Source organism: Oculina patagonica, chromosome 6, assembly GCF_052425735.1.
Source record: "Oculina patagonica isolate OP01 chromosome 6, crgOcupat, whole genome shotgun sequence".
Taxonomy (NCBI): domain Eukaryota; kingdom Metazoa; phylum Cnidaria; class Anthozoa; order Scleractinia; family Oculinidae; genus Oculina; species Oculina patagonica.
In genome coordinates this window covers 24806727-24832387 of record NC_135763.1, presented here as the reverse complement: position 1 = coordinate 24832387, position 25661 = coordinate 24806727, and the positions used below count along the sequence as shown (strand labels likewise).

The 25661-nt window shown below is 38.8% G+C and overlaps 4 protein-coding genes across 4 annotated transcripts; 1 reads left to right on the top strand and 3 right to left on the bottom strand.

Moving 5' to 3' along the window:
• The first annotated feature begins 1288 nt into the window (after positions 1-1288).
• On the top strand, positions 1289-6130 carry LOC144658842 (cationic amino acid transporter 4-like). The gene is made up of 3 exons (XM_078519322.1): positions 1289-1454; positions 2525-2585; positions 4898-6130. The coding sequence occupies exons 2-3, from the start codon at positions 2531-2533 to the stop codon at positions 5362-5364; spliced, it is 522 nt and encodes a 173-aa protein (XP_078375448.1). The 5' UTR covers positions 1289-1454; positions 2525-2530; the 3' UTR covers positions 5365-6130.
• Positions 6131-7049: 919 nt separating this feature from the next.
• On the bottom strand, positions 7050-11686 carry LOC144657959 (cationic amino acid transporter 2-like). The gene is made up of 3 exons (XM_078518292.1): positions 11604-11686; positions 8145-8413; positions 7050-7660 (listed from the first exon to the last, which is right to left on the bottom strand). The coding sequence occupies exons 1-3, from the start codon at positions 11684-11686 to the stop codon at positions 7491-7493; spliced, it is 522 nt and encodes a 173-aa protein (XP_078374418.1). The 3' UTR covers positions 7050-7490.
• Positions 11687-14909: 3223 nt separating this feature from the next.
• LOC144656698 (uncharacterized) lies at positions 14910-15982 on the bottom strand. Its single transcript, XM_078516943.1, has one exon. It carries the CDS (start codon positions 15980-15982, stop codon positions 14984-14986), a length of 999 nt encoding a protein of 332 aa, XP_078373069.1. The 3' UTR covers positions 14910-14983.
• A 2359-nt stretch (positions 15983-18341) lies between these two features.
• On the bottom strand, positions 18342-24022 carry LOC144656686 (D-inositol 3-phosphate glycosyltransferase-like). Its single transcript, XM_078516930.1, has 5 exons — positions 23851-24022; positions 21360-22552; positions 20685-20795; positions 20094-20330; positions 18342-18629 (listed from the first exon to the last, which is right to left on the bottom strand). The coding sequence occupies exons 2-5, from the start codon at positions 22513-22515 to the stop codon at positions 18547-18549; spliced, it is 1587 nt and encodes a 528-aa protein (XP_078373056.1). The 5' UTR covers positions 22516-22552; positions 23851-24022; the 3' UTR covers positions 18342-18546.
• Positions 24023-25661: the final 1639 nt, after the last annotated feature.

The following is a 25661-nucleotide window of genomic DNA, read 5'->3' as shown; positions in this document are numbered from 1 at the left end:
TCGATTGGGTTCGACTGATTTTTGGTTCGATTTTGTTCGATTGAATACCCCGGGAAGATATCAAGACCGCACTGCACTAAATCATCAATAGCATCGAACGTTTAATGGTATAGTTCTAAGACCAAATTTTCATGAGCAAATTTTCATGTTTACATTTAAAGTTCAGTGAAGCGATAATGTGCAACAAATCAAACAATTAGTCTGCTCCGCGCGTGCCACCTAATTGTTCATCTTGATATTAGATCGTCAGTTTAATGAACAAGGCACGCGCCACTTTAAATTAAACTATCGACGCGCGGAAAATAAGGTATCTCAACCAAAACGCGAATCAAGGTTTTCACGTTGATTGAGGCCCAATTAAAGCAGGATTAAACTGGACATGGGTGCATTTTTTTTACCACAGGAGAGCTGAACGAAAAGCTCGTAATGTTAATGCGCATTTTCTCGGCAGAAAATTTCCGGAAGACCCAAATAAAAAGGGAACGCGCAAGAGTAAAACAAACTTTGCAAAACAAATTTTCCAACGGCATCGTCATGTCTTTGTGATCTTTGGCCAATATACACCCACCGAGCGATTTATTGATGTACCAGCTACAATATTTATTGATGTACCAGCTGCATCAGCAGTCAGCTTAGAGTATTTGATTAACACGATAAAATAAGCTTACATTATAACAAAGTAAAACTGGAGTAAAAATTATAAAGACATAAGAAATATACATAAACGTAGCGGACATACGTGGTTAAGCTAAAAGTAGAAAACAAAACACCGGGTGCTAACAAGCGTGTGTTTCCCTTTGTACATTTTATGTTTATTTTTTAGTTTGTTTCGGTAATTTCATATATACATGGCAATCAGTTATCAGTTCTGATGTCTTGGGGGAAAATTTGTTATAACTGTTTGACATGTTTCCCTTATCTTTACCAAAATGTACTGGTAATGGTCAAATAGGGCCTTATGATAGCCAATCAGATCCTAGAATTTTGTTATAGTTTTTAGTAAACAGGTAAACCGCCTAATAAGATGTACTTTTTGGTTCTTGCTGGGCTATAACATCTGAAACGTGTCGTTTGCGACTATAAATTGCTATGTTCTTTATGACTGATATAATATTATGACTGATTTTAAAACATATGGCAGCCATATATAAAAGCTATAATAAAACATTTGTCAATCCAGCTCAGTTTGATTGGTTAGTTATAGTTTCATACAATATGAAAGTTAAAAACAAATGCTAATTTGTACAAAGTTCCTTGAACATTACAACGTTACCCCGGAGCTGGCACCGAATGAAAGGGTCGATAATCACTTGATGCTTAGCAATTCTTCGTTTCGGGTTAGGCGAGGAAACGATAGGTCATCATAGTTTACTATACCTCATTGTTGTTGTTAACTAGAAACAGAGCCGCCATTTACTACAAGGAATCAAAAAGAACTACAGGAAGCTTTTAGGGTGAGTCAAATAACCGAGTACTTATTGCCCTCGACTGCTAATTGTGCGGACTGATATCGCCCGCAAACAATGATTTCACTTTTCTCTATCACATTAAACCCGTTACAAATTTCCCACGAAAAATTATCCTTGTGATATCAAAAGTTTTTAAACAGACAGAACACAAGAATAAATGCAGTGATGACCAGGGTATATGGCCTTACATTAATATTAATACGTGATATTTATACATATACCGAGCTATTATCAAAAAATATATATGATAATCACCATGTACAACTGTTAAATATTTTCTTTTTGGTGGCGTTGGTGCTGTCGAGTGGGTTGAATACTAAGAGATCGTTTATCCCTCCGTAAAGTACGTTTTTCAGTCCGTAAACAGTTTAAGAACACGAGGGAAAAAGCTGAAATTTTAACTAATACATTGAAATAAATAAGTTAAAAAATAAACGAGTTGGCGCATAGCAAAGAAAAAAAGGTTGTTATTAAATTTGACATTGAAAATTCCTTTTTTAAAACTTTTGCGGGGACTTGGCATCTTAAGGAGTTTAAATCGTGGAATAATTTACTGTGTAAGTCCATGTGTTTCTTAAAAAAATAAAACCCTCTCTTTTGTAGTTCCAGAAATATATCGCTTGCAAACATTCCAAATTTACAAAATTCAAACAGACTGAGGCTTTTAGAACAGAAATAAATCATTGATCTGCAAACAAGGATACCGTAAAATTCCGGTTATAAGCCCCCCCGGTTATAGGCCCATCAACCTGGAAACAAAAAAATACATCCGGTTATGAGCCCCCCGGGATATAAGCCCCCCTCTACCGGATGACAGTACTGAACAGGGCTAAATGTTGCTTTTTTGTGCGTTTTTAACTTAAAAACGTATTTCGATCAACACTCCCGAGGCTCGTTTCGAAACGTTTTTTTCCTTCCGCTTATAAGCCCTCCCGAATATAAGCCCCTCCGCTTATAAGCCCACCCAAAAACCCTTACGAAGTTGTATAAGCCCAGGGCTTATAACCGGAATTCTACGGTAATTTCGCTGACAATATGTCCACTTTACACTACAGGACACAATGTATCCACAGCGAATAACAGAGAACCACGAGCACAGCAATGAAGAGTATAACGGTAAGTGAAATGCACTTCAAATTCACAGTACAGCTGCATATTGCAAAATAGGAGGCAGTTATAAAGCGTTAGTCTAGTGTAGCGGGACAGATTAAGTAAGATGAAAGAGCCAAAGGTCTTCGGTCAACAGCGTTTAATTCTGGGTTGTTCTTCTGCTACAAGTTCTCACTTTAGCGTATTTGAGAGTGCCCAGAGTCATTCGTCGTGTGTTGTTTCTGATTACATCTCTGGTTATGACTCTGATTGTTACTGATCATGAATCATCGAGAGCTACAAGGCAGCTCTATTTAAATGAAAATACTAAAATTAATTACTTTTCACAAGTTTCCGTGCTATTCATATGCGAAAGTAAGGTGTTTTCAGATGTTCTAACTTTCGAGAGCAAAGGAAACCGAAATGATGTAATGTTTCCTTTGTTAGTAAAAATTTTTGCAAAGTAAGAAATATCTTAGGAACTAAAACTCCTTACAGAAAAACAATCGGCTAGATTGAAAGCTAGTAACTCAACGAAGTCAGTGTTGTTAAAATATTTCAGTTTACTAACGAAAAACTATGCGAAATTCAGCAAAAAGCAAATCACCTGCGAATAAGAAAACTCAAAGGTGTAAACTCTTGCGAGCGAATTTAGTTTTTAATGAGAACTGTAGAACTTATCAATATGCGAGGTTGAGCTGTAAAAGTGCGAACGATTCCGCAACCTAATCAAATAGTTCGTTTCGGCAATATTAGTTACCTCGGTTATCGCAGCTGAAAACACCTCTTGCGGAAAGCAATAAGTTTTACAATAAGCTACAATAAAAGGCAGATTTTAAGCTTAATAAATATCTTTTCTAAAGTGTATGTGTTTCCTAAGTCTTAAAGTTTACAGTAGCGGTTAACCGAAATTATTTTTAAAGTTAAAGATGAAGTAAAAGGTCGAAACAAGGATTCCTTTTAACAAGCTAAATATGAGCAACCATTCAGTAGCTACGGAAAAGTAGATAAAGCTGAAGGATAATCTTAAAGCAATCTGCGACGTGAGTCAGTTCTCACCTAGTTCAAACGCGAGCTCACATTTAACTCATAATTGAAATTCTTGTTTTCCGCAGATAAATAAATAATCTTAACGCTCGAGCGCGTATTAAGAAATATATTTTTAAAATAATCCCAAAATATGCTCCTACACTAGTACTCCAGGGATCAAACCCTCTGTTGCTGCTACTACCTGGAATGTAAATTGTTCGCGCGGCCCTGTAGAAGCCCGTTTCTCGAAAGCCCCGGAAACCTTTTGGACCCGCAAAGCCACTTTTAGTTACCTGTATCTTAAAAACAGAGAACTGTATAGGCCTGAAACTTTGTGTGAAGGGAGTCTTTTTTCATATTAAAAATATCATGGATTAACACAAGGTTTGAGATTTTGCTGTGGCTTTCCAAAAGACTACCTAGAGACTCCATAATACGGACATCTCCATATCACGGGCACCAAAATAATACAGACACCTTCATAATGCAGGCACCCTAATATTACCGACAGTCCACTTGGTCCTAGGGAAACCAGAATCCGTAATGTCTACCTCTATAATACGGACACCTTCATAATCCCAGCACCTCCATACCCTCAGACGCCTCCATAGTACGAACAGTTTTCCTGAACCGAGGGAAACGGGAATTCATAATGTCTACATAATGACGGACACCTTCGTCAACAACAGTCACCTCTGTCCCTTTAGTGTCCACATTAAAGGGGCACTGTCACCAGTTTCACTTCAAAAACTCAAGAGCCTAAAGACAAATGGAAACTACGAATAGTGGTCCAATTTTGTTAAATATCACCATGCAAGTGTACTTAAGCGATGAACAAGTGATATTATTGTGATGCCATCAGGAACTTTAGATCTCAACTTGAACAAGTCAGGCTGATTTTTTCCAAGTTCTGTCCTTGTGGACTGTAAAGACACCTAAAAATTATTATTGTTCTCTTCTTCCTTCAATAAAAATTTACTTTATATCTCCATCTTGATGTACTAGGTGCATTTCATGTACGAGAAGACCTATTCGCCAATTTCATTACTTATTACCGAAAAGCATTAAAATCCCCGTGATAGTGTCCCTTAAAAGAGGTTCGACTTTACATGACTGTAGTGTCCTACCGACATTTACGAGTGACACTGTAGCTCCCAAAACAACTGCCTTGCGATCAGTAATGGTCTATTAATAGTGGAGACGCCGCGCATTTTGTTTCAGAGATGCGTGGCGACTGTATGCGCTTTGTGAGTTCTAAAACATAACCAGAACAAGCCACTTATTTGTATGTTTTTTGTTTTTTCATTCAGATCCAAATTGCCCGACTTGGTTAAAAAAAAAAATAACTCGAACCAAGCCTTACCTCACTTTACTATCAGAGAGTACCCTGAGAAGGACTTTATCCACTATGGATCTGACACTCTTGGGGGTGGGCACAGCAATTGGCTTTGGTATATACGTCATGACTGCTAAGCTGTCACATTACACTGCGGGACCAGCTGTCATTCTTTCCATAGTGTTGGCTTCAGTGTCTGTTTTACTGTCCGGGATTTGTTACGCAGAGTTCAGTTCACGAGTTCCAAAGTGTGGTTCAGCGTACGTCTACTGTTATACAGCTGTTGGTGAGATATGGGCCTTCATCGTGGGCTGGACAATGATTGCCGAATACCTTATCGCCATGGCCGTCTTGGCACGAACTTGCAGCGAGTACATGACGAGTGCGGCTGCACTTCGAACCAAGGAAAATAGGAGTAAGCCGAGATCTTGGTATAACTGAGCCAGCTCGGTCAACCGGGATGACATGAAGCGGCCCTAAGAATGGAAAGCTTGCCTGACCTAGATGTCGTCAATTCATTTGACGAAAAAAGTCTCGAGGATTCATTTCTCTGTTCATTCATTTCAACAATTCACAGTTCTTAACAGGTCTTAACAGTTCTAATTCACGTCACATAACTCTGCACAGCTCACTGATTCATTCGCAGCCTGACAGTTTTGTCTTCTCAGTATCCGGCTCCGTGGATCAAATGTCGTGGGGCGACGATAAAATACAATTGCTGGTCCGTTTAAACTCAACTTTACTACAACAATTGCGATATTCTGACTTTTTTCAACTCGGCCGCGAACAACACACATAGCTCGCTCGATTTGTCCTCGCATCAGACATGGCTTATGTAGTCCATGATAGCAACGGAACGGAAATGATGATAAAACAGAAGTTCGGGAAGCGGGAGAGACAAAGTAGGTATGTGGGAACTTTGCTACCAGTGATCATATAGTCCACGAATTTATCACCAACCAATAGCAAAGTTGCATGTCATTGTATTCAGTGAAGTCAAGTTCTGTTATCTACGAGCGTTAAAGAAAAGAACATCGTGTTTGGAGTCTCTTAGTCGTCGGTCGTGTTATCGCTGTCAGTCTAATTTTTACAGGATCATTTTGCTATGTCCATACCTTGGTAAGTTGATAAACGTACTATGCACTGATTTGTTGTGCCAGAAGCTTGTTGCTGGTTGTTTATTTTGTCGTGGATTTATTTATATTGTTTTCCGAGTCCGTCTACGGGTTTTACAGCCATGTTACTACGAGTTCTTTAGTTATTAACCTGCTTTTTGGTTGTTGGTTTTTTTTTACTGCATCCTTGGATTTAGTTCTGGACCTTTTTTGAACAAAAACTTGGTTCCTGTGGATTTTTTATTTGAATTGGAATGTGATTCATGAATGGCGAATCGCATCGTTTTCTGCGTATTTTACGGACCGACCCTTTTTAACCAGGCAATTAAGAGAATCGTATACATTTTGAGCTGGTCAGACTTTGGCTTCAACTACAACCAGTCGATTTTCTGTCAGTTTGCCACAAGTAGCTTTGGAGACCCTTTCGTCAATTAATTATTTATAACAATGAAGAATAAAGCTCCGAACATCACTATTTTCACACTGGGTCAGATTTGGATGACTTTTCAGGTCGAAGCTTATGCGGGAAAACTATAACCAATAAATCTCTAGTGAAACTTGGTATTTATAAAGTGATGGAAATACATGTGCGGTGTTTTTCCAAAGTTATTTGAGTTATTTGATCCTTGAATGGAAAATCGCGTTCATTATCCTTCTTCTTAGTCACTTCTAAACTGCACAACATGTAACAAATAGGAATTCATGGTAAACCGGGTCGATGATGCTGCTTTAAACCATTTAAAAGCCTGGAATTGTACTTTACCAAACTATTTTGAAATATTACATCGTCATCCAATTTGTTTCCAGTTAAACGATGCGACCGATAAATAAAAACAGTGCCCAACCAACTCGGCCTCGCTGCATCGTCTTATTACTTATAGTATTCTTTTCCGCTCAATATTTTACAATTATTCGCCGAAGGCGAAATCATCGATCGCCAAAACCGCCGTGTTTACGATTATTTCTAATGCCTAGTTAATTTGAAAAATTCCCAATGTTTAAAATATCCAGGACTTGGACTGGTTTCTTTCAAATCAAAGAAATTTTCATTCAGCAAAAGCGGCCATGTTTACTTGCCTGGATGTCAAAGGTGGCGTGGCTAAGTAACCAAGCCTTCAAAGCTATAATCACCCCGCGCGGGGTGATTATAGCCTCATAAGCCGAGCTTCTCGGCCAATCAGAATGCTTCAATTCTTATAATCACCTCTGAAATTATACTAATAGTAATTATTTGAGTAGTAGCATTCCATTGGGTCTGTTGTATCCTCGCTGAGTTAAAAGGTCTTTTATTTTTGAGGAGTAAACCGCCCCGGCGCTAAATTTCCTAGTAAATTGTTTCCTTTGTCTGTTACAAAGCCCGACTTTCTGCAATGAGTTGTTTCCTAGATGAGCATCAGTCGCTTAAAACACTGGGATAATGGTTACAAACACCGTGATAAAGGAATTCAGAGTTCATTTTTCGTCAAGAATATCCTGGAAATGCTTTGGTTTGGGTTGTATGTGTTGAATGCGCGCATCCACGTCAAGATTCTCGCACATTATGAAATCATCTTCTGATGACTGTTTTGGTTTAAGTGCTTCGTTGCTTCGCCTGTATCCATAGAATCCGTAGATCAACAATCCTGCAACACAAAAAAGAATCTATTTTGCTGTCGTGTAAACGAAACCCAGAGCACTTTGGTCCCAAAGGAGGCACTTCCTCATTTGACCTTAACGAGGATGCGCCGCCAGTTAGGGCATATTGAAGGCAACATTGTTTATTTCCATTGACTAAGGCATTGGCGCGGAGCAAATTTATGCTACAACAATGCCAGTGGGATAAAGTGCAAGCTTCTTAAACAGGGTAAAAAAAAAAAAAAAACAAAAAAAAAAAACAAGAAACACTGCGAGAGACTCTTCTAAATAATGTAGAAAAATGCCAGATTTTCGTCTTTAATAGGAACCAGCAGGACCAGCGACCAAGCGGCACCCTCCCCACCCAAGAATATGTAGAGTACTACTCTCCCCTGAGACTTTGGCCAATGTTATATATACTGAAAGGACTGCAAAGATGGATAGTTCTAAACAAATTATGAAATACAGAAATGTTTTTCTACAATTCCTTACCTGGAACAAGCCACACACCAAATCGTACAAATGTCCAGTAATTCAACTCGGTAATCAACAAAATATTAACAAAAATGGTCACAATTGGAAGCCAGGGAAAACATGGAACCGTGATTGAAAACTTAGGGTAGTTTCTAGGTTGCCTTGTTAGAAACACGACAGCAGCCAATGCAAAAAGGCAACTTACACCACCGGACAGGAATGCCCACCCGTCATCCTTCAGAATATCATTTAGTACGGTGGTGAGAATAACGGCGAGGCATGAAAGGCTAATAACCAATAAAAACACAGCAAAGCTGGCGTTATAGCCAGTTATTTTGCTGGGTTCTTTCTGTATGCTTGTTTTCTTTCCGTTAAGGTTACTTTTCTGTAGGAGGGTCTGAATGGGGTTAACCGACTAGCGACAAAGGGCGAAAAATATTACCGACTACCGACAAAACGAGGAAAAAATTACCGATTAGCGACAAATATATTCTAACCGACAACCAACATGGTCCGATGTTATACAGACGTTTGTATTCAGAAAGAACTGTCTAGTTCAGAAGTAACCACACCAATTCAAAACTTAGTCATTTATAAAGTTTTCTGTCACCTTTTCGAGCAGCAGCGGAGGTTCATTTGTAGAACAGTGGCTGGTAATCGAGGCCACAAGGCGTCCTGCTGTTGTAATTTCACTGCGCGTTGGTTTTTCATGTGGTGACAGGCCATGAGCGGGATTGTTAAAGTGATTGTAAGGCGAGGAGGTTGCCATCGAACGCCATCGTAGCCGAGTTCCGGTGGAAAAAATCTCATAAAGGTGTTTCCAAGCTAAAAAAAACATCTAACGGAGTTTTTAGGGCTAAAGGAGCAGGTGCATCAATTTGGCATTGGCGGGTTCTCGCTGAAGTTATTTCGTCTGCCGAAAACGCTTGCGGGAAAAATGCGAAAATTTGCAATTGTAACGGTGGGCAGTGGTTGCTTGAGCTTCCAAATTAAATATCGGATGATATTAGCGAATAGAAGAAGCGAGTAAAAGAGTTGATAAGCATCTTTCCGTTGTATTGGTAAATGAATAACACTGCCTTTAAATTTATTCTTTTCTGAGAACGGTCCAAATTTCAGTTTCGCTCGATGTGTATAAGTAATATTTGACGAGCATTTGCTGATGCAAACTGATTTTATCGGTACAAGACGAAGTACAACCAAATAATGAATTATTACAAATTTTCATATCATTAAAGTCTTAAAACTGCGTAAATTAAATAACAAATATTAATAATTAACTTGCACTTTTAATCATTAACTGAGATTTACCGACAACCGACAAAGGTCGAACAAGCAGCTATTTCAAAAAGAAATAGTGTTTCGTTTCCAGATTGCGGATGGGTTTGTGGATTACTTTAATTTGGAGAAGGTCCAATGTGGCGAAACATCAAACCACAAGAGTAAAATGCAAGATCAGAGTACCGTAATGCAATTAATTTAAATGGTTTATTTTTTGAAACAAACAATCCAAAATAAATCAGGTCCATAAATAAAGTGTTTTGTGACTACTGATCTCTGATAAAATGAAAAACAACACTTTAATCGTAGATGAAATTATTACCTTTTGACAAAAAGCTTGAGGTATATACTTCTCTGAGTTGATCACATGCTCAAATCAAATAAATGCCAAATTCAAGACAAACCAAAACCCTGGTCGACAAGAACAGAGATAAGCACACTGCTTCGAAGCCATTTCTTCAAAATCAAATGCCTGTTGTCACTTTACAAAGACACGTAAACAACCAGGGCAAATTAATGTAAAAAGCTACCATACACAGATTTTTAACCGGGATTTTTAATTAAGCAAAATTTAAGTTTAAAGAAAGTTTTATGTTATATGTTATATATAGTCATACCAGGATTGTATTTGCTCGATCCACGCTGCACACTCTCCCGGCAAATATAAAATTATCTCCACAGAATAAGACACAGCCAAGTTGCTTCTGTTGTCAGTGTAACAGCCTGGCATTGGTAACATTGATAATAACGATTTGCATTCTTGGCGATACTGTGGAGTTTCAATCAGACCGCGATGGCTTTGAATAATCCAAATAATGTTTATATCATTAATTTAATCTCAGAAATCTGCTCCAGCAGTTGCAACGGTAGTTAATGTTGAGCGTTACATCAACTACGGAGACGAATTTAGTTCGACACGGCAGTTGCACAACTTGTTTTACGATACTGTCCATACAAAATAAAACTTTGAACAGAACTTGACGGTCTTCTTTTTCGTTCTCAACTTTCCGTGCAGACTCGAATGTTTTTGCGACGCACGTGACACTGATCACGCAATTCCGGGTACATCCACGCGAGAACGCACGCAACTGCGTGTATTCGCGCTGTTTGTGACGTCGAAGATGCCGTAATTTTCCTGTACAAATAGAATAGGGCAATCTCCCACATTTATACATTCCTCTAGTGTTACATGAAGTGCAAATAACTTTGTAAGTCACCTGCAAATATGCACTTCTCTTTGTAGCGCACTTAAGCTCTACCGTGCAAGCAAACACGAGATACGCCAAGTCATCCCGTTTTTCTTTGCGCTTGCAAACATTGGTGGAAATTTACTTTCGTTTCAGAATAATATTAAACGCTACGAGAGCTTTCTCTAGTTTTCTTACAATACATCGCTTTAATCAAACTTAAAACCATTGCAGTCGTTAGATATTTCTGTTTGCAAAAAATCTCAATATTTTTGGTCATGCTGAGGAATATATTTCCAATATTTGAAGAACATGTTTTTACGAAATTAATTGCCATCGGTCATACGAATTTACTTTGTGGTTACGACCGTTCTTGTGATTGGATAGCATCCCCCCGTGCGAGCAAACACGACAAGTCATCCCGTTGTTGTTTGAGCTTGCAAACACTGATTGGTGGAAATTTACTTCCGTTACAGAAAATCGCTAGAATGTTTACTTAACAATTAAACGCTACGAGAGCTTTCTCTAGTTTTCTTACAATACATCGCTTTAATCAAACTTAAAACCATTGCAGTCGTCAGATATTTCTGTTTGCAACGAATTTCAATATTTTTTGGTCATGCTGAGGAATATCTTTCCGATATTTGAAGAACATGTTTTTACGAAATAAATTGCCTTCGGTCAAACGTATTTACTTTGTGGTTACGACCGTTCTTCTGATTGGATAGTAGCCCCCACTGTGTAAATAGTTCACATCGAAGCCAAAATAATACCGTATCGTTTCTGAGGAAACGAAACAAAAATTTAACCGACAACCGACAAAGTAAGGAATTTTTAACCGACTACCGACATGTGGACCCCCCATTCAGACCCTCGCACTCGCCTCGCTTTTATGTACTCGACCCAAACTCTTTCGCGCGTTCCGCCATTTATGAATAAGGTGTGTATATTTTACATTAGACGACAACCACGTGACAACCATCTAATTTGACTTGTGAAATTTTAGTACCTCTCACTAATAACAGCGATAGCGTTTTTGTGATTGCAGCAGTTGCATTCGTGTGGCCCACTTTTCGTGGAATTCGTATCCATTCTTAAGTAAGAAAAGCTCCTATACCGCGCAATTTGCACCGCTCATAAGGATCAAAAGGTTTTTACGCTGTTGATCACTAATTGCTCTGTTTGTGTTGAATTTTTTTATTCCGCTTACTATTTATGCTTGAATCATACTGTTTATTTTACCTTGAATGATCTGAACTTGGAACCTTATGTATTGAAATCCGCTTTTGCCTAAATAACAGGAGCATGTTTAATCAGCCTACCTAATCTGGAATTAATACTATGAAAACCCAATAATACGACTAAATTTTCGCGGGAAATAAACAATGAATTTATGCACGGCCTACCATATCTATTAACTTAATTATTTCGAAAACAATTTCTAACACATTTCCTAAAGTTTCTACTCCTTTAAAATAAATTAAAATAAAAATGTTTTATTTTGAAATGTTATGAGATATTTTAGTGTGAATTCATTTTGAGGGAAAATAGCCATGACAATCAATAAATTCTTGCTTTTGATTAAGAAGAATATGGGCTGTTATAAAATGGCTTTTAATAAAAAAATAAACCACCGCACTTTTGAAAAAAATTAAATTTAAAAACCAACGAAATTCACTCTGTGTCGAGGCACAAGCTACCTACAGTTAAACTGAAAATTTGTTTCTTAGCAGGCAAAACATCAACAACTAGTTAAACTAACCTTGAGAAAAAAGTTTATGCACGAAATACAAAATGACGATCTGTTTCTAGTACCGAAAAGGTGGACTTTTTATATGGAGTTTTAGTACTTTCTATGCCAAAAACTAGGGGGTGGTCAATCTCAGGATTAAAAAGGCAGAAAATCATTTAAATGCCACCAATCTTATCTCATAAATATCAAATGCTGAAAATATTAGAAAAATCGGCTGACCTCCACTTAAACGGTTGGTGAATGAGCTGGCAGTCATTAAAAGATCGCTACATCTTAGGACGCAAAGCTAGTTTGTGATATTGTGGTATGCAATTCCCGGCAACTTGTGCAAACACTCGGGCAAGGGGTTTCCAAACCAGTACTTAGCAAACCTAATATTCGTTACACGTTTGAACCCTCTTATGGGTTTCAGGTCTGGTATAATCAAGTTTTCAAGCGCGTGTTATCCAAGGTAAATTACGATTTCTAGGATTAAGAGTAAAAAAACAACCCACAACAAGACGGTTATTAATAAACAAAATAGTACTTTAAAAATTTGTTCGTAAAGAGCGAATGAACATCCTAAAAAATGGACCACTTGAACTTATATGTTGGCAGATAACGGATGAACAAATAACAGATTTGCAAGCTCCCCGTTAAGCTTCCACGAGGAACCTTACAAGAAAAGATACTTGTTTTGTGGTCGCAAACAAAAGTTGATCCTTTCACGAGTCCATGACAGTATAAATTCAGCCTTACTCGACCTCTTAAAGATTTTTCGCTAAAATAATGAAAGGAAAGCAGAAAATAAATTCCATCTGTCGAAATTAACATGGAATAGTAACCTTTACTAACGAAAAGGTTTTTCTTACAATGTTGCATATAGTTAAAAACTTTGTTTGAAAGGATAGCCGCAGCATGATTAACAAATTGGTTTTAGAAAGCGGAATTCACTTCCAGTTCTGGTAATTTCTTAGAAAATACAACACTGACTCTATCAAATAAAATCAATTAACAACTAAAGCTGCGTTCACATTTAACCCGAAACATGTTTAGAATAAACGTGTTTCAACGAAACATGTTTCACCTAAACATGCTTGTTATTGAATTGTTCACATTAGGTGTCAGTTTCAAACACGTTTCATGCCTGGTGTGTAATTTATGCGGTTTCACGGTTCTTGCATAAATCTTTACACTTTATTTAACCGTAAAAATATAGCTCGAAATTACAATAAAGTTTCCAATAAATCTTTTTATTTCTGTCTACTTTCAAGCCCTTCGATGAAGCAGGGCTTTTAAGCGTTTAGCAAGAAAACAGTATTGTCAGAATTTTGGCTATCAGTCGGTAACAGAAGATTTTTATTTTGTAAAGTTTGTTTTTGCATTGCAATGCTGTAATGCTGCGCGCTTGCCTGGCTTGTAGCCGAATCGTAAACTTTCGTGGCGATATTCTGCCAAATATTCTGCTTCCTATCCATCACCGATAATTCATATTGGATCGCTTTATTAGCCCATATTTTAAATAAACATTTGGTCGCATGGAAAGCCCAAATTTGAAGCTTTTGGGCGCTCGCCTCCTCACCGCCTGTCCGCCATTTTTAACTTATTTAGTCTGATCATGATTGAAACTACCTCGTGAGGTAGTTTCAATCATGATCAGACTAATCATGTTTCAATCATGATTCGCGCAATGCACTGCCTAATGTGAACACTTTTCACAACGAAACATGTTTCATTCGGGATCAGACTAATCATGTTTCGGCCTAGTGTGAACGCAGCTTAAGACGCAAGTCGACTATGCAACGATGAAATGCTTCAATTCTTTCCCCATACCGAAGTACATAAATACTTCACATGAGTAAGAGGGCTGAAATTATATTGTGTCTGACAAGTTTACATCCTGTTTGAAAAGTCCTTAGTGAAGTTTATGGTGTATGCTTTTTTGGAAACGAAGATAGAAACTGAGGTAGCTGTGGAAACTGGTAGAGACTAACATACATTTTGGATGGGGCTTAAAGGCTCTTTTTAAAACTTAATGCCCTTCAATCTATATCTTTTTTTTGATATACACAAGTTTACAAAGTTTTGAAAGTCACTAGAAATATTAACATCCTCCGTTAAGTCAATCAATGCCGAATATTTTGTTTTTGTTTAAACTATTTTATTCAATTGTAATCAGTTTCGATTATACATGGTCTTATAAAAACACACAAAAATACACACAATTCATTCAGTAGGTAAGGAAAACAATAAAAAAGTTCTGGCAGAGAAATCGATTCTGGAAGCTGTGTCGGTTATTGAGATCCTGTTGAGCATATCTGCTCTTCTGCTAACAAATCGATGAAGTTGAAGTCAACTTTGAATGATAAACAATTGTTTCGAGCCCTAAACTTTTCATTTCATTCAATTGGCGAAACAACAGCATTGTTTAAAAGTTTAACAATTGGTTTAAAACACTCTCAGAGGCCTAGGCGTATATCAGTTCAACTTTCCAATAGTTAAAAATCTTAAAAGATACAATTTCACACACTTTTAACTGAAGCATCATAACAAACTACACGAAAAGCATTTTTTTTAAGTGAATCTGTGTACTACAAAGAACTATAAAGTGTCACTCAATTTTGTGACGCAGTGGATTTAAATCATCGGGCCGCCGTTTATTCGCCACCAGTAATGGCTGCCAGCATCTTCTTGGCAAGCGGCCCAGTTTTACAGTTATCTCTGATCATCTTCTTCTGCTTCTCCAGCCACTTTTCTATGTAGTTCTGGTCTGTTCCCTCAGACGGAATAGCTAGGAAGTCGGCCCTGACATCTGGTAGAACTGCATAGAAGACTTGGCAGATGGACTTCATATCTCTTGGCTCCTTGTTCATCACTTTGTAGTAAAGAAGCTTTGGATTTCTCTGGCCTTTCTCAGCTTTGCTTTCAAACTTGCGCAATTCTTCCTCCATAACGGAAAAAAAGCCGGCAGCTTTCTTGATGCCATCTATGAAGGCTTCAAAGGCAGGGATAAGGGTTTCTTTCACTATGACTGCAGCAGCCTCTTGAACTTGAGCTTGGGCGCCTTTAGCAACTGCTTGTGCCCAATATGAATCCGCCGACACTACAATAGGGCTTGCAAACTCGCGAACGAACGGGATGACGGCGAGTCCAATCGCCCAGCTATATCGTCTTTCTGCTTTTTCCTCTAGCTCCTTCTTTTTCTTTTCGAATTCTTTAAGGTCTTTCAACTCTCTGGCGACCATCATGGCCTCGTCTTTTCGCTTCGTGAGCGTTACGAAGATATCTTCATGCATCTTTACCAGCGTTTCACAGAGTTCCCTGTAGCTAATGGTCTCTTGAAGGATGTCGGAAAGCATCTCACACCAATCGTTGTAGCTAAGAGCTTCATAATACTCAAAGTATTCTCTGATGGATGCAACAAATTTGGTAGAAAGTGGGAGGACACCTTTCAGGTACACCATCGCGTCGCTCCTGGTGTCGTCACAGGGTTTTGTGAATTTCTTTGCAGCTTCTGTTCTAGTACTAACCACCTTTTGTACATAAAGAGATCTCATGGAAAGAGAAAACATTCGCATATCGACTGAAATGCCCTTGAGGTGCTCTTGAAGCTCTACAGCTATCTCAGTCTGTGTTTTTCTTTCGATGTCTCCCATCTGTGTAGCAAAAAACGAAGCAAAAGAAGAGTAGTAATATTAACAAAAAGACCATGTTTTCGAGTTGACTTTGTAAGTGTTTTCAAGTTTTATTCTTTTTTCTTTTTTTTTTTTTGCCCGACTGACAGACCCACCATCACAAGAGACGGGGCGATGGGATACGAAACATTTTATTGGGGTGGCCTTATTTTTGAAAAAAAATTACTCAAAAGTGAAGTACTAGTCATTTAGAATATGACATGATATACATGCACAGTAATGCTTTGCCCAAACTTATTTCCCAAAAGTAAACAGCTTTAATCAATTTTAGAAAAAAAGATCCTGTTTCCAAATTCGAGGCTAAATAGGTTCTTAAAAAAAGGGTGTCTAAGGTCCCGTCCACACTGACCCGGGTAAATTTGAAAACGATACGCTTCTTTGGTGAGCGTTGTTGAAAACCTCCGTTTTCGGTGACCGAAAACGCCGGTTCAGTGTGGACGGTTGGCCTAACCGGGAAAAAAAAGATGTGTTTTTAAATTTACCCGGGTCAGTGTGGATGGGGCCTTATTTGCATATTTTAGCCTAACAGGTTCTTACTCGCGGGTTTTTACTGTAATTACTGTAGCTACCTCCGTTATTAAACAAAGGTGAACGACAAAAAACGAGAGAAAATATCAATGAAAGAGACGCTGAGTCAGGTAACATTTAATTTTAAAGTATGAAAATTTCTGACCGTCGTGTAGTTCAACAAATAGTTATATTATCGATAAAATAAATCTAGAAATATAATTTTCAAATTATTTTTGCTTCTTTTGTATTTTTGTATTGATTTTATATATTTTACATTTTTTTAACCTATTGACAGGCAAAAGGAAAAAGGCTGGCAAATGGCAAAAGTAAGTTTATTTTGTATATTTACAAAATTTTAGCATAAATACGGCAAAATCGACCCAGTGATAACAATTCTCATACAAAGCCTTATAACATTCTCAACGGTCTAGTGTTACGCAACACCGATTATTTACCGACCGCTCAAACGCGAGCTTGGGCTGCCTGTGGGTTTTGTCAATTCGGTCCGATCCTGGCAATTTTTTTTTACACCCACTTCAAGATGGCCGCCAACACGGTCATCGACTGGTAACTAGTAACCGGTTAGCCTACTATGCACTCCGGTTAGCATGCTATTCACTTCGGTTAGCGTACTTTGCGCTGTGGTTAGCCTGCTTACGGTTAACGTTCTATATTTGTAAGGATAACACGATTTAGTATAATTTCAGAGGTGATTATAGGAATTGAAGCATTCTGATTGGTCGAGCAGTTTGGCTTATGAGGCTATAATCACTCCGCGCGAGGTGATTATAGCTTTGAAGGCTTGGTTACTTAGCCACGCCACCTTTGACATCCAGGGAAGTAAACATGGCCGCTTTTGCTGAATGAAAATTTCTTTGATTTGAAAGAAACCAGACCAAGCCCTGGATATTTTAAACATTGGGATTTTTTCAAATTAACTACCAAAACTTTTGGACCGAAAATATTTTTAAGAGATGGTTCTCAAGGCATTAGAAATGATCGTAAACACGGCGGTTTTGGCGATTGAGAAACTCAGTCAGATCGATTGAGCAAACATTATTTAGTTCTCTTCTCACCGGAGCTACTCATTTTTAGAGGATTCGCACATTCGCTTAGAAGTCATCCACAATCATACAAAGGTAACGGACATCTATCTTTCTCATTGTGTTTGTTTTGTTCCGTTTTATTGCTTTAACTAAATAAATTCTGATTGCAATCGATGATTTAAACTGGTTTACACCGTATGCAAGCGAACACTTGTGTTTGCTGTTTTCTTGTTTGCTATCGCTATTTTTTTTAAGTTCTTGATGACCACCTCTAAAAATTATACTAAAACAATTATTTGCCTCAGGCTCAGTGATTATTGTTGAATAATCCCCGAGACGAAGTCGAAGTCGGAACAAGTGCCGGTTTTGGCAAATCTTCGCTGAACCACTTGAAGAATTTAAGAATTATTTCATCCAATCAAAAACTAGCGCGAGCGCTCACGGTACTCCAAAAGCAATCGCGCGTACGAATTCGTCATGTTGCTCAGCAACGTCTGGGACGAAAACTGCGGGCTCAGTCTCTTCTCGGAGAAGTGATGTCGCCATCAACTGGCACTTGTTCCCCCGACTGATATAAGTAAAATTTATGATATCTGGGAGCCAGCTCCCGATGGTTTAGCGGTCATCACACTCGCTCTTCAGTTGTACAACCCGGACTGACGCTACCACGGTGCACTTTATATTGAACATTTTCCTTTTTCCTGTTTGATAAATTTAAAAAAAAAAGCTATTTGAGTGTCTAAAGTGGGCGTAAAACAAAAAAATTGCCCGATCCGGTCCGGGTTTTGTCAATCCGGTCCGATTCTGGTTTTGTTAACGCTCCAATCGCTGTGCTGGACACTGCTTGTGAAATATCGGATTCACGTAGTTGTTCTGACAATCATAGTGTTATCGCAAGCAACTCTAGTTGTAAAAAGGCATGTCGTAAAAATTATACTCGTCTTCCAGTTAAATATGTTGCAAAAAAACTCACTGTACCCTCTTGACACACGTTCTCCCTTCAGTAATGGCCTTGTTAGCTTCCAAAGCAAAGGGTCTTTGTCCTGAAATTTCTGGAGGCATTGATATGGAAGTAAACAACATTAGATATATTATGCTACGAAATGGGGAAAGTTCAATGCAGTACTAGATTAGTAACTTTTCATCTGCAGCTTGACTTCTACTCTGCAAAGGAGCAACTACTGCAGCTAGTTCCACTTCACTTGCTGAAACGTTTTCAAGAATACATAATTGAATTAAATTATTATCGCATCGTAATGAGACATAGAGGCTATTGTAAAGTACTCGACCCTGCATTGCAGTTGCCTCCTGGCCCCGGTTGTTCAAAGCATGGATAATGCTATCCACCGGATAAATTACTACCCAGTGGATAGCGTAGTGTTTTGTCAGCACTTATCCGCTGGATAGCAATTTATCCAGTGGATAGTGTTATCCACCCTTTGAACAACTGGGGCCAGAACGGTAGCCTGCGAGCAGGCTACCACTCTACCAGAAAATCAAATAACCGCGTCAACGTTCGTTTATCAAACTTAAAGAAGAAAGCTAAGAAGGGACCAACCCTGTACCAAACTCAAATGCACACCTAAAATTATAAACCTGTTGGACAACGTGAAATCCCCGTGGGGGAGGGGCGCAATGCAACACGCGCAAACCAACAGAAAAGCGTGGACGGAAAAGCCAAAAATACAAACAAACGTAACGCCCATGGAGCGTATGTTATAAAAGATTGAGCGACCCTTTGCCTTTGTCCTTAACCCTTTTACTCCTAAACGCACATTAAAGGCGCTATTTATTGCGCAAAATGTTGCTGCAGTGTGAAAAAGTGCTTTTCTAGCAATGTTTAGATAAATTCAAGATCAAGCACCAAAATTTCAGTTTAACGGTCAAAAAACGTGTTTTGGGGGAAAATTCGGGAGTGAAAGGGTTACAGTCGAACCTCTCCGTACGTACACCTCTCTTATACGGCCACCTTTCTATTACGGACAATTTCCGATGTCCCAACAAAATTCTCTAATATTTTCTTTAGAAAAAACCTCTATAATACGGACCCTCTCCAATATCGACAACGGACACTAAATGTCGGCCCCAGGGAACAAATTCATATAAACTTAACCTCAATATCACGGACACTCCGGTGTTGAGCCGATGGTATTTTGTGTTTGTAATGCAATTGAGCCGTGTAAGTAACCTAACTGATCTTCATCCACTGTAACAAACGACTATGTACAGAGTAAGTTGCTGTCAACAATCAGCTATATGTCCGCTTGCAAAACTTGAACATTATGTTTTCTGGTCTATCTCTGTCTTCATGGAGAACTCCGCTTACTGAAGCAGACCTCCTTATAGATAAAAGTGCACTGCTTGGGACGACAGCAAAAGGTAGATCCGAAAAAACAGCGCAGTCAGTACTGTTTCAATAATATCGAAATATACTAAAAGAACGTAAAACGGAAAGAAATTATTGGAAATGGCCGCCACTAACTTATAACTTAACAATAAACACTCTTCTATCTAACCTTCCTGCTTAGTTCTTCCAGTGCTTGAAGGCGACGTTTCTTTAGGCCTGGCTCCATGACTGTGCTTTGCCATGACTGTGCGAATATCTGAGCTACTGCTATCTTCTACTCTTTGTTCAGTAACGGACTGATCTTCCTGCAAAGGACTTGTTCGCTTTGATGTCTTTACTGATTTGCCGTTCAACCGTTTTCCTCCAGGCTCCGAAACACTGTCCCACTGCAGTATTTTAAGTTTATCTAAATAAGCGGGCAGAAAGCAAAAAAACATTAGTACACTTCCTACTTCAGTACCGAAAACATACTGTGGAAAACGGGAAACAACGCGTAACAAGGGGTCTTCTGAAATGCTCTCCCACCCTACCCCGTAAGTTCTTTCTCTAAATTGTAAATCATCCAGGTTTGCCTCAGTTTTGATTAAATATCTGGCTTGATTTTACGACACCTGTTCCTTTCGGACAGAGGCCATGGATGACAACGGATAATAAAATACGCTCAGTCGTTTCGCGTATAAAACTTTTTCATGCTCGTCTTCTCTACCGACTGCGGCCAAGGGTTCTGGGCTCAGAATTAAAACTGTTTGGTTCCTTTCACCTTTCGAAGTAGCTAATGTCTGTTCTTCTTGCGCATTCCTTCCGGACGTTTCATTTTTAGCTTGACTTCTTTTCTGCGACGGAACAAATACTGCTGGTTCCACTGCACTTCCTGAACCTTCAAAAAAACTGCAATTTAGTTTAAACTGCGTTCTTGAACATTTACAAACCAAAACACGATAAAAAAAAAATGACCACAGCTTATCATGATGACCAAGTAGAAAAGTAAACATAGCTTATTTTCGATCATTCCATGCACTATGATAACTGCATAAGTATAGAATAAGTAACTGAAACCAATCATTAGCTGACTAGCTTTTTTTTTTTCGTTGGCTCCTTGTTCATGGTAAGCTCTGCTTACCGGAGCAGCACTTACTGTTTTATTGAACAGCACAGTTTACATGTAGATTCAAAAGATCTTTCTCGGAAGTATACTGGCAATGGTAAAAGTAGGTCTAAAAAATATAACGCAACAATCCTTCATAAGACTTCTAACGGTGGAATCCCGATTTGTCGAGCCTCCAAGGGAAACAATAATGGGTTTGAGAAATCAAGGGTAAAATTACAGTGCTCGACTGAGGAAAGGGAAACCACTTTTGGTTCGAGTTGTCGGGGGCTCGAGAAATCGAAATTTCATTGTATGTCTAAGAAAAATACTTTTATTTTAAGTATTTACCGTTAACCAAGGAACCCATCAATTCCACAAGATCGTTGCACTGCTTCTCCCAGCTGTACTTCTCAGCATAGCGTGTGTGTAGTTCTTGGCACTCCTTAAGTGCTGTTTCCCTGCGTTTTTCTCGCACACATTTGATGGCCTCGGCCCATTGCTCTGGATCTTCGGAATCTACAACCCAAGAAGAGCCCGAAGGTATTTCTTGCAGGGCTTCTCCAAATCCACTGTTTTGACTGACAAGGAATGGTAGACCAGCAGATAAGGCTTCAAGGGCAGTCAAACCAAATCCTTCAGTTCTTGAAGGTATAATAGCAAGATTTGCTGTAGACAGCAATGTCGCAAGGTCATCACGGTTTTCAAGATAGCCTTTAACAGTCAGTTGACTTCGGTTTAAGCCTTGCTCCAGTAACTTATCCGCCACTTGCTCTTCGTTTTCGCTAGGTGCACCCACAAAGATGAGATGGTAACTTCTGTCATTCAATTCTGCGACGGCCTTTGCAGCAATGTCGAATCCTTTTAGTTCGAAATCTTCAGAGTCACCGCGTCCAAATACTAGAACACGAAACTTCTTAGCTCCTTTGATGGAAAGCTTCAAAGTAGAAAATTCAGTAAAGATACCTGGCGTCAGATTAAAGACATTTTTTTCGCACGAGCTAAGGTAGGCCGAGTAGAACTCATGAAGTTTGGGTCCAACTGCAACTACAAGATCAGCAATTTTACACAGATTCACCTCAGTCCATTGTTTCTCGTCACCTCGAGAAATGGCACCAGAGTAAGGTTTGAACATCGCAAGTTCTTCTGGGGCTGTATGTACAACTTGCACCCATGTACAATGATGGGAGTCCCTGATCACTTGAGCTTGTTTGCCAAGCTTTACCCCATGTCCAATGATTATATCAATGACAAGATCACCTGGTGGGAAACACAACCAGTCAATTGAGTCAAAGCCAGGCCGCTCTTTTGCCTCTACAATGCTTATACCATGACTGCTAGCTGCTTTCTTGTCGTATTCAGTGCATCTTGGTACAAACAAAGTGACAGTCACGTTTGGATGTTTAGCCAACTGTTTAGCCAACTCTCTGTTCAGGGTTGACAGACCACCTTTGGAGGACTTCCATTCGTCTGCCAACAGGGTAATTCGTAATATTCTACTAGACATGACGCTGGAAACGTCCAAGTAGTAGTTATAAAACTTCCTATAGAAAGAGACAAAGGTGCGGCTTGAGTATTTTAAGAAGCTTTGGCATCATTTTACTTATTTTGAGTAGCCACTGAAACGGTTCGGCCAAGACCTTGGCGTTTCCTTGCAAACAACTACATGCAAAACCATGTGAAGACCAAATTGTAACTTGGAACTTCGCATGCAAGAACCGACCATGTACCCATTTCACGGGGAGAGGGGTGGTTGGAATTTCAGCAGTTAGATCAGTAACCAATTTTTTTTTAATTGGTAAGTCAACAAGCTTTTACCAACGTCGAAGTTAACCATGTGAAAGCTTTAGAGTATCATTTTCACAAGAAACGAGGCAAATTAACTACTTTTTTGATAAATAGATAGATATTGTATTTTATAAAGTTTGCTAGTAATTAACTCAAATTCTTTCGTGGATGCAGACGCGGCGGCCCGTTTTGCGCGCATTTTGAAAGGCCAATGGTATCGCGTAATTTGTTTGGTTTCTATACTAAACACGTAGTAAATATCCTCGCCATAAGCGTGGTCGTGGTTGAGTAAAACTTGGGAAATAGCCGAGATTCCACGTGTTTTGATCTTGGTCGCCACCGTATGCCGTTTGTTGTCACCAATAATTGACTTGTGCTGACATCAATGTGTACATGAATCATCAATGTCAGTGTAAACAAAGAGGAGTATTTTTATGATTTTTTAACGTCTTTGCCAATATTCTCAAAGCAAAACAAACCGTTTGATTCAAGTACGCGCGGTTATTCTTAAACCTGAATAACGAGCTGAAATCCCTTGTACTAACATGCACATGCATGGTGCTTATCGCTAAATCTTACAAGGCAGGTTTATATTTAAACATAGGTAGCGCATTATAAGAGCTTTCAATTTGTTCGGCGGATGAAAATTTTAATTACGAGCGTGATCAAACAACTGACAAAGGACTGTCACGCAATAGAAAAACTCTGGAGAGTGAAGACAATTTAAAATCACGTTATTTTAACAATTTAAGTACAAAAATAACTGTTAAGCAGATAAAAATGCTGGAGAAAAAGATAATAATTCGCAATACATGCAATCAACGCATTCACATAATTTTTATACTTGACATAACAAATAAACTGAACGAGTTTTGGTCGATCAAGATAAAACTCCTTCCCAGTGCAGAACGTTCACATCGATTGTTTTATAAATGAATTACGATCGAATAACAGCAGAAACACTTGCGATCCCTTACATCAATTCTGAACAAGTTATAACCAATCGTCAAGAACGTACGAACATGAAAACAAAGACTTTCCGCTAAAGACTTACCATATTAAAAATTTCTTTACCACGTCAAAGGCGGAAGCAGCATTCGATTGAAAAGTAGCTTTCTTTCATCTGACTGAAATGTACCAAGACATATAGATGATAGAAGAAAAAGCAGGCTGCGAAAAGACCGACTATGAAACCAATAAAACAGTCCTTGAATCAGTCTTGCTACTATTCTGTCTGCTCGCAGTCGGTTGAATCACAAATGGAAAGGAGCAAAGGCTCATGGGATATAAGAGTGTCACGCGACATTGCTAACTGGTCACGAAATATCACTGTTTTCGTCCAACAAAGTTCTATCTTTCCGAGTCTGCCATATTTTCCTAAAGCAGAGCAAGGAGCCGTCGGATATATCGATTACCTTTGAAGTCTTCAACATCAGTGCATTGGATAGCAATTGGCGAGCGATACTCACTGGGTACAAGACAAATTAAAGCAATAATGTACGAGCATAGAGAGCATAGAGAAGGGAAAAAATATCTCGCAGCGCTTTAAAGGGACTTTGTCACGGGTTTAACCAGATTTTTAACAGCCAAAATTTATACTTGTGTCGAAGGAAACCTAAAAATAATGGACTCAACTCAGATATTTTAAAAAGAGTAAAGTTGTGTCGTTCTGTACTGAGAATTTAAAGCCAAGTTTGCATTCGCTTCCTTTACAGCAAGGCGCCCAAAAGTGTGACCACTTTTAATTTATTCACATTCTTTCGTGCAGATTTAATCCAATCAAAAGCCGTGGATAGCTAGCAGTTGACTTCTGATTGGATTAAATCTGCACGAAAGAATGTGAATAAATTAAAAGTGGTCACACTTTTGGGCGCCTTGCTGTAAAGGGAAACAACAGTCTAGAAACATTTTACCCTAAATGAAACTTACGAACTGGTGTGTCAGGCTTGCTGTAACAAGTACGTCGGAGAGACGTCACGAAGTGCTTTCACTCGCGGGAGAGAACATCTGAATGCTTTGGAACGGCGGGAGGAGAGCTCTGTGATGTGGAGGCATTCTTGTGACAGGTATGAGGGGAACGTTCCAAACTTCGTAATGAATGTAACGGGAACTTTTCGTGACGACGCTATGCTGAGACAGGTCACAGAGTCGGTTGTGATTAACAAGGTTGACGAAAGGAAGCTAATTAACTCCAAAAATGAGTGGAATTATGTCCGTATCCCAAGAACCGTTATCACGCTGTAGCGAACTGAAAGACTCTTGTTTCCGAGTCTTTGTAACAAATTTTAAGGACCTGGTGTCAAGTAGTTACTTTTCGTGTGTTATTACATGACGTATGTTTATATTCAAATTTTGTATGGCGAACAACTGACGAGGTCTTAGACGAAACCGGTTTTAGAAATCGCATATGTAAATTAGTGTGTAGAAAGTAAATGTAAATTAGATTTTTCCAAATCAAAATGATGAAAGCCCATGTGTACAGGACTTAAAAAATAGTTGTCGTTTGGTGAAGTGCCCTCTTGAATTTTAGTAAGAGGTTACACTTGGAATAGTGGTTGAATTCAGTAGAAGAAAAAGGAATTAATTCCCAGTCAAATTACACCTTAAATAGAGCGACTGTCGACTGAATATTGTAAAACTAAACCAAAGTAATCACTCTTGCCAATCACAGACAATCCAGTGAACGTTAGTCAAATCTCGAAACAAATACATTTAAAACATAGCTAGCAGAGCCGTGCAATCAAATCCAGTATACGTAAGCGTGCTCAAAATCCCGATGGAGCACGCTGATGACGTAATCGACGAGCGAAAATCTCACTGAGTAAAGCTCATACGCTGCGGGTGTTTTGCTAAAGCGATGACATA